The sequence below is a fragment of the Suricata suricatta genome, chromosome 1 (assembly GCF_006229205.1).
Source record: "Suricata suricatta isolate VVHF042 chromosome 1, meerkat_22Aug2017_6uvM2_HiC, whole genome shotgun sequence".
Lineage (NCBI taxonomy): Eukaryota > Metazoa > Chordata > Mammalia > Carnivora > Herpestidae > Suricata > Suricata suricatta.
Genome location: NC_043700.1, coordinates 52,689,307 through 52,698,725, shown reverse-complemented (window position 1 = coordinate 52,698,725; position 9,419 = coordinate 52,689,307). Strand labels below are relative to the sequence as shown.

Genomic DNA, 9,419 nt, shown 5'->3' with positions numbered 1-9,419 from the left:
TCTGTGTTGCCATCTCTCTCTGCCCCTCCCCCACTCATGCGCGGGCTCTCTCTCTCTCTCTCCCTCTCTCTCCCTTTCCCTGTCTCTCTGCCCCTTCCCTGCTTTCTCTCTGTCTCTCTTGCTCAAAAATAAATTTAAAAACTGCAGATGACAAGATATTTTCATAAATGCAAAAGATCAAATTCTCGCTACAAGAAATGTTAAAGGAAGTCTTTTAGGCTGAAAGATACAAGGATGGAAATATAGGTCCATACTAAAGGATTAAGGAAACAAAAATGATATTCATAATATAAGTTCATATATGTGAAATTTTATTTTCAAATCTTTTTAAAAAATAATTTTAACAAAATGATAATAATATAATGTGGGATTTGTAGCACACAGAAAAGTAAAATGTATGACAACAGAGTACAAAGGTTAGGGGAAGAGACATGAAAGCATTCTACCAAAAGATTTTTATCATGTTGTGCACTGATACAGTATCACTGAAAGCTATGCGATCACTACATATGTGATTAAAAATAAACACATGTGATATAAACCCTACAGCCACCACAAAGTAAAAAAAAAAAAAAAGAAACCACAGAGTTTTTGTTAAGTCAAAAAGGATACTAAATGGAATCATGAAAAGTATTCAATGAATCTGGGGTGCCTGGGTGGCTCAGTTGGTTAAACGTCTGGCTTCAGCTCAGGTCATGATCTCATGGTTCGTGGGTTCAAGTCCTGCCTCAGGCTCTGTGCTGACAGCTAGCTCGGAGCCTGGAGCCTGCTTCAGATTCTGTGTCTCCCTCGCTCTCTGACCCTCCCTGCTCACGCTGTCTCTCTCTGTCTCTCAAAATCTAAAATTTAAAAAAAAATTAAAAAATTCAATGAATCAAAAGATGGAATAGGAAGTCATAAATGGGACAAATAGGAAACAAAGAAGATGATAGATTTAAGCTTAACCACATGAATAACCATATTAAAAGTAAATGATCTAAAAAATAAAGTGATCTAAATAGCCCAAGTAAAAGGCAGAGATTGTAGAACAGCAAGATGCAAGTGTATGCTGCCAATAATGATGACAACAACAACAAAACCTTAAATATAAAGACACAGTTAGTTTTAAAAAGAAAGCAAAAAATACACAAGTTATAAATAAATATTAGTGTTAGATAGTACAAATCTAAAGAAAGCTGAAGTATTAATATCAAGACAAAATAGATGTCAATGCAAATCATATTAGCAGAGATGATTCAAGTCATTTCATAATAAGATTAAAGTTAATTCATCAAGAGTACATAAAAATCTTAAACATTTATGTACTTATTAACAGAGTTACAAAATACATGAAGCAGAAACCTTATAGAATAGCATGAAGAAATAAACAAATTCAAAATTATAGCCATAGATTGCAATACCTCCCTCTCAGTAACTAACAGGACAAGGAGACAGAAAATCAGTAAGAATATACAAGACTTGAATAACACTACCAACCAACGTTATCTAATAAATGTGTATAGACCCCCTTAACTCAATGGCAACATAATGTGCATCCTTGTCAAATACACATGGAACATTTACCAAGATAGGTCATATTCTAAGCCATTAAAGTCTTAATAATTTGAAATGATTCAAGTCATACAAAGTATCTTATCTGACCACAAAGGAATTAAATTAGAATCAATGACCAAAAATAAATCTCCAAAAAATCCCCAAACATTTGGAAACTAAATTACACATATCTATATAACAAATGGGTCAAAGAAAGAAAACAAAAATGAAATTAGGAAGTATTTTGAACATAATGAAAATGAGAACACTGCATACAATTTTTTGTGGGATTCTGCTAAAGGAGTACTTAGGTGAGATTTATAATACTAAATACCTATATTAAAAAAGAAAAGCTCTTGGGTCAATGATCTGAGATTCTACTTTGGTAATGAGAAAGAGAAGAGATAATTAAATACAAAGTAAGTAGAAGATTAAAACAATAAGAACTAAAAGGAAATCAATGAAATATAAGTGAAAACAACAGAGAAAAATCAATGAAATGAAAAGCTGGTTCCTTAAGCAGATCAATAAAATTGGTAAACCTCTAAGCAGACTGAAAAGGAAAATGAGAGAAGGGACACAAATATGCTCAACATCATTAATCATCATGGAAATGCAAAACAAAACCACACTGAGATACCATTACATCCCATTCATAATGACTAAACTTCAAAGACTAACCCAAGTGAAGTCTCAGTAAGAATGCATACTAACTGAAACTCAAACACTACTGTTGGCAATATAAAATGATACAACCGCTTTGGAAAAGTGTTTGACAGTTTCTTTGAAAGCTAAACATATACCCGCCATATGATCTAGTCATTCCACTACCAGGCATTTCTTCAAGAGAGAAATGAAAGCATGTATGCACACAAAGGTTAGTAAATGAAATTCATAGCAGCTTTGTTTGTAACAGCTCAAAACTGGACACAACTCAAATGTCCATCAATAAGTGAATAAAAAATCAAACCAGTATATTCGTGCAAATAGAGTGTTACTCAGCAATACAAAAGTGAACAATAAATACATGCTAAACACAGATGAATTTAAAAGTAATTATACCAAGGGACACCTGGGTGGCTCAGCCAGTTAAGCATCTGACTTGGGCTCAGGTCATGATCTCACCGCTGGTGGGTTCCAGCCCCACATCGGACTCTGTGCCAGACAGCTCAGCACAGAGCCTGGAACCTGCTTCAGACACTGTGTCTCCCGCTCTCTCTGCCCCTCCCCTACTTACGCTTTGTCTATCTTTCTCAAAAGTAAATAAACATTTGAAAAAATAATAATAATTATATTGAATAAAAGAGGCCAGGCCCAGGAAAAGAACACCAATTTTATGATTACATTTATATAAAATTCTAGAAACTATGAGCTCAAGTATAGTAACACCAGATCAGTGGCTGCCTAGGCAAAGGGTCAGAAGGAATTTGGGAGGAAGGCTAATATGTTCATACTTTTGAATGTACTGATAGCTGCACAGATGTCTAAGTCAAAACTTATCAAACTGTATACTTAAAATATATGCAATCTACTGTATCTCAACTATACCCCAATTAAGCTGTTTGAAAGATTAATGGACAACTACGAGTAAATACATACATAAATGTAAAGTTGGTTTCTTACCAGTCATTCACACTAATCAAGATAGGAAACATTAATTTATCTGGAGCTTGGTAAAAACATCAACGAAGGTAAAAATGATCCATTTGAATTTATTTTATTAAATCTAAAATTAATAGAATTTTAGAATTTAGATACTTCAGATAAAATGTATCTAGAATATGCTACATGTGTTTTTAAATAAACTCATTAAGAAAACAAGATACAGTGTTTCCAACAAATTACAATACATACATATAAATAAAAAATCAACATAGGACTTTCTCTTGCTAGTATCTATAATTCCAGATCTAGGAAAGTTCTAGTTTTGAGATTCATTCTGCCCAGTGTAAATTTCGATGTACTTTGGTCTCCTGTTTTACACAATCAAATGAGAATATATTTGTATGACTTAAGGTCTTTCTCTCTGAGGTTCAGCCTGAATAGGATTGAGGATTTCTGATCACTTACTCCCAAGCCCTGCAGAAGCGGAGGTTACACTGATAGTGTGTTCCTGGGGGAATTGTGCCCAGTCCATGTTACAGTCTGCATTTGATCCAGCTACCATTGTAATTCGGCTCTGAAATCCAGTGCGTGGAAAATGGAAAAAGATTAAGCTGCTGGAGAGAAGGATAAAGTAGGTTATATCTGATTCTAGTATTTTATTTTCAAACAAAATAAAAAATTGCATGAGATTCTTCATGCTATTTTTCTTAATCCTGCTCACTTTCCCAGGAAGAACAATAAATCCCCTTTTCTGCCTTACCATCTTTCCAGTCACAGAGAGTCTACACATTAAAAAATATTCTTAAACTGAAGTAGTCAGGCCAAATACCATTTTCACATACAAAGCCTTTGAAATATAAAACACAGACCGTGATTGTATAGTGGTTAGTACTCTGCGTTGTGAAATATAGAACACAGAAACAAATTCAAGTTTACGTTGTTCGAATACCTCATTACCAAGAGCAGGTCTTCAGTTGGTGTGTCTAATATGTTTAAATATTTTAAAATGTGTATCTTCAACATTTAATGCCTTGTACTCTTATGTATAAATATCCTTTGTTGCAAATTTTTTTCAAAACTATCACAAAAACTATGTTGGAAATGTGGTTTTTTTACAGATTTGCTTTGTCTGTCTGCATAGGGGCATTCTCTGAGTGTTTTATATCCATGTTTACATATTTGTCTCTCTTTATCCCCTAACACTGAAACAGAAACAAGGTTGCAGTAAAGAGCTCAAAGACTTTGAAATCAGAGGACCTCGCCCGGCCCCAGAGCCACCACTAACTGCAGTCTTGGGCTGCTGTTCTTACCTCTCTCTGCCTGTGTCTTTCAAACAGTACATGAGAATGATGCTCACAGGACTGTAGTGAGGAGTAATCAAAGTAATTGAGTAAAACTTTTAGCCAAGAGCCCAGCACATACCGAGGATTAAACACACACACACACACACACACACACACACACACACACACAAACAAAAAACTAGTGCTACCTTTAAAGTGCAAAAAGCTTAGGACGGGGCCATCATTATAAATTGTCTCACCACATAGCCACAGGACTACTGTGTGCCCTAACAGGAATGCAATACTTGAAAATTATTCCTTGAGCAAAAGGAATATTTCTTAGAAAGGCAGAGAAAGCCTAAAAAGAATAATATAATTAAAATGAAAAGACCTAGTTTATTTTTTAAAGTTTGTTTATTTTTTATTTATTTAAGTAAATAACTTATTTATTGAAGCAGGGCTCAATCTCATGAACTGCAAGATCATGATCTGAGCCTAAATCAGGAGTCAGATGCTTACCCCAGGCATCCCTAAAAGACCTTGTTTAAATTCCACCTTCAGCATCCTAACTAAATAACTTATTCTGGTTGGTTTATTTATCCTATTAATCATCTCATAGTCTGTAAAATGGACATGACCTGTCAATGGTAAATTCTTGGTGAATACCTACTGAAAGATTGAATTTAAGCTATTGTCTATAACAGTGTTTTCTGTCTGATGGTACAAGATTCCTTTCATTTAAGGAAAGGCCATAAAATTAAGTGATATGTCTCTATGTATCATTCACTAGCAGTCATGTATTTCTCTGTAATGACAAATATGTGGAACAAATGAGGCTCTACAGGGCATCAATTGCATTAGAGCAAAATTTAAAGCTCATAAGGATTCCAAGAGCAATTGGGAACCCTAGATCCACTGACGAAAATCACGGCTGTAAAGTGCCATGCACTTGACCACTGAAATGTATCCTAAAGTTTGTTTTTATTTTTTAACAACCAAATATTCCTAGTCTTTTACAGATTTTTTTTATTATTTCATAGGTCTCCCGTTATGGCTGGAGGTCTCTTTGCTGTGGATCGAAAATGGTTTTGGGAGTTGGGCGGCTATGATCCAGGTTTAGAAATCTGGGGAGGAGAACAATACGAAATCTCTTTTAAGGTAAGTTACCAAGACCCTCTTCACACTAATGTCTACACAATTTCAATGATTCCCATAAAGTGTCAATATTCTGTTTCATAACTATATTATAAGATAACAACAAAAATAGGTTCGACTCTCCAAGTCAGCTTTGGGATGGGAAAAGCTGCTTTCCTCTGATGTTTCCGTGAGACGTAACCACGTCATAAAAGAAATCATTCAAAATCCCATTTGCAGGCAGGAAACTTGGTGTACCAATCGACCTGCTGCCCCACTGACAAAGCAACCTTTCCACAGAACATACAGGTCGAGGAATTAAAACAAAAGAAATTGGATTATTGGGGTGTTTGTCCTTTGTATTTGTTTTAGAAATAATGGTTCATATTTTGACCATAACCAGTTATTCCAAAATTTTAGTAGTAGAAGAGTAACTGAAAAATATGAATAACGAATTAAGGTTCTTTTTCATAGACTTCCATAATAGGTGAATTTCTTATTTTTCTCTGAAACTGCCCAGGTCTCTACTTGCTCTGACCATAAATGCTCAGCACAATTATATACTCTATAACATATATGTACATGCATATGATAAAATGCAAATTTCAGGGTTTGTGAATGAAAAAAACTTGCCACAACACATGAAGACCAGAAGAGCAAAGCAAAATAAACTGTGTGAAAAGTTGTACTCTGAACCGCCAAGATTTTTTTTTAAGAAGCAGTCTCATTAAGGAAAATGACTTCATTTTTTTCTTTATTGTTGTCATGATTTATACAGAAGATAGATTGATTTTGTAAGGTTTATCATACAGAAATCTCTTACTAAATAAATCATTTTTCCTAATTACTTCCATTAGAAAATCAAACCAATTCTTGCTAAGAAAAATAAATGTATCCTGAATATAGTCAAAGTCAGGCTTAAGAATCCAGCCAAACTCTTTGAATTTATGCATAGACACAAAATGATAAAACTGATCTTTATAAAACTGTAATGGCTATCTCCAAAATGTTAACAAAAATGTAACCTTGTCCTCAAAGTGTCAGAAAATAAATATCCCTAAAAAGAAACAGGAGGCTTCAGGACATCTAGAAGTTTCCATCTCACTCTGCTGGCAGTAATCCTTGAAATACCCTTTAGTAAATTCTGTGTTTTTCTTCACCGTCTTTCAAATCCAACTACTTTCATGTCTGAGGTACTTTTTAAAGACCTTTTTGTGGATATGTAGATTCAGTCCTTCAATTTCCCATTTGTTTCTTTCTCTGCTCTAGTAATAGCTGCACACGTATCACACACAGTGTACACGGCATCAGGTAGTGTAAGCTTAGTAATGGTGATAAAAATCGTACCTACTCCATTTACTTAATGGTGTGTGGCACATGCCGAGCTGAGTGCTTTATATACTTTATCCAATTTAAAGTCACAGCTCTAAGTGGCTGGTGTTACTCCGTTTTACAAAAAAAGAAACTGGGGCTCCTTGGTGGCTCAGTTAAGTGACTGACTCTTGACTTCAGCTCACGTCTTGATCTCATCAGCTAGTGAGTTTGAGCCCCCCATCAGGCTCCATGCCGACAGTGAGGAGCCTGCTTGGGATTCTTTCTCTCTCCTCGCCCACTCCCCGCTCATGTGCGTGCATGTGCACTTACACTCTCTCCCTCTCAAAATAAATAAACTTTAAAAAAAAAGAAAGAGAAAAAGGACCCGAGACTTAATGTTCTAAAGACTTTTTTAAATATTTTGAGAGAGGAAGAGACAGCCCAAGCGGGAGAGAGGGGCAGGGGAGAGAATCTTAAGCAAGTTCCACTCTCAGTGCACAGCCCTATGTGGGGCTTGAGCCCATGACAATGAGATCATGAGCCAGGCCAAAATAGAGTCTGATGTTGAACTGACTGAGCCACCCAGACGCCCCTAACATGTTAAAGATTTTAGATTACAAATTGTTTTAAGCTTTAAAGATTATGTACATAGCCTAGAACTGCTTTGGAATTAAAATGCTCCATTTCCTCTTAACCGCAGAAATATAGAACCAGTCCTACCAGTGCATTCTAGGGCTCATTGTGAACCTTTTGATTTCTACCAGTTTCCTCTTAATGAAAAGGCGAGTATCCTCATTATAGTCCATAGCATGACAGTAAACTTACTGCGGACCCTGGCAAAATAATATTGATTATCAGGCATGGCTCAAAGCTACATGCAAAGTTTGCAATAATGCCTGCCACTGAGATAACCGAATGTTACACTTGACCCCAACACTAAGGGGGAAAAAATGGCATTGCTGTATCTTCAGTATCTTCAGAATTCAAGGGATGCTTTTTACTTTTCACTGTTCAAAATCTCTTTTTCTTAAATACTGTTGAGTCCTGATTCTTTAAGTTTAAAATATTATTAGGAACATTTCTATGAAGTGGGAGATATCAGGCTTTGAATAACGAGCTGGATGATGGATAAAATTCCTGTGGAGAGTCTGGAGGATTTGCATTATACATTTGCATTCTAAACCACAATAGCATTTTTTTAAACAAACATAGACGTGCATCTTTCATTTCTGTATCACTTGTATCTATCACACCTCTTCTGGGTGACCTGAGATTTTATTCCCCCGTTTCCTATTTTTCAGTTACCGGCCATTCTGAAGGATATAATTGGAATGCAGCCCTGTCTTCTTTGTCTAGAAACCATAGCAACAGCACTGGAAGTTCAGGACTAAATTGCCCCAGGTTGCCTGGTTGGAATGACAGATTCTTTGGCAACAGCTATTTCTTACAGGGTTCCATTTCAGACATATCCCTTCATTCTTCTTGCTATTGTGTGCTGACCTTGGGGTTCCTGTCCCCCCTATTAGTATTTGTAACATGAGGGGGACAGAGTTAAACAGGCTTTGGTAGAATTTGCATTGAAGCAAGAAGAATTTTCTCCATGTGAAAGGAATTGTACACACACAGCTCTGTGAAATGGTATTAAAAAGAAAAGAAAAATCAAGCAACTGCATTCCAGGAAGTAGTCCATAAATTATGATTAATTTTACAGGGTAAAACACTGTAAGATTTACACTGACCAGCATTTGAGATTCAGGAAGTGTGTATAGATCACTAAGAGTTTGCTGATCTATCTCACATTGTAATAAAGAAATTGTTTTCAGTGTAGATTCAAATGCTCTGATTCAAAAGATTTCTATCTGTGGTCATCATTAGGCATCATTGCTAGCTGTTTACTCTCTAACCAAAGAATCATTTTACCACAGTTTATGACAAGGCTCTATCGCTAAATAAACTATTTCTTGAAAACCCTGCTTTATGTTAAGGGCTTAGTTTTTGGTCAAACAGCCTTCGGTTAAGAATGCTCCTTGATTTTCTTTCTCTGAAATCTCCTTCCTTTTTCTAACATCTGATTAGATGAGTGCATTTCATGCCATAACCTAAAAGCCAACACAAGTGTAATTTTCAGGAGGCAGTTGAGGAAAAGAGCTCTCTGGAGAAATGATCTGTCTGCCCAGTCTTCTGTCTTTTTCAGTAAAAATCTGAACTCCTGCGTGGCCCAGAATTATCCAGCTGTCTTTCAAACATTGCTAGGTGAGCCAGCTGCTGGGGAGGAGAAAGCAGCATTCAGTCAGTCATTCAACAAGCTTTTATTGAACATCTAATTTATTCCAGGACTTGTTCCAGGTACTCAGTTTGGAACTGCACCTGGAAACAAAGAGGAAACCAAAGCGGACTGCACAGTATGGCCTAAAAGAGATAACCCATGCCTTTAAATGTCATCTACCATTTAAGTTATTGAAATAATAGTAAACCATTATGCACTCTTTTCAGGGTGCCTCTTTACATCCATTTCCCAAAGATAAGAGTCCAAATGCTAGCATTTTCAAA

The 9,419-nt window shown here is 35.9% G+C and overlaps 1 protein-coding gene across 1 annotated transcript in view; it reads left to right on the top strand.

The window, feature by feature from the left end:
* Nucleotides 1-9,419, top strand: part of GALNTL6 (polypeptide N-acetylgalactosaminyltransferase like 6) — a 1,123,375-nt gene that overhangs the window by 1,007,609 nt on the left and 106,347 nt on the right. Inside the window, exon 8 of the mRNA XM_029938762.1 lies at nucleotides 5,462-5,579. Coding sequence (XP_029794622.1) covers nucleotides 5,462-5,579 — 118 coding nt within the window. The remainder of the gene's footprint in view (nucleotides 1-5,461; nucleotides 5,580-9,419) is intronic.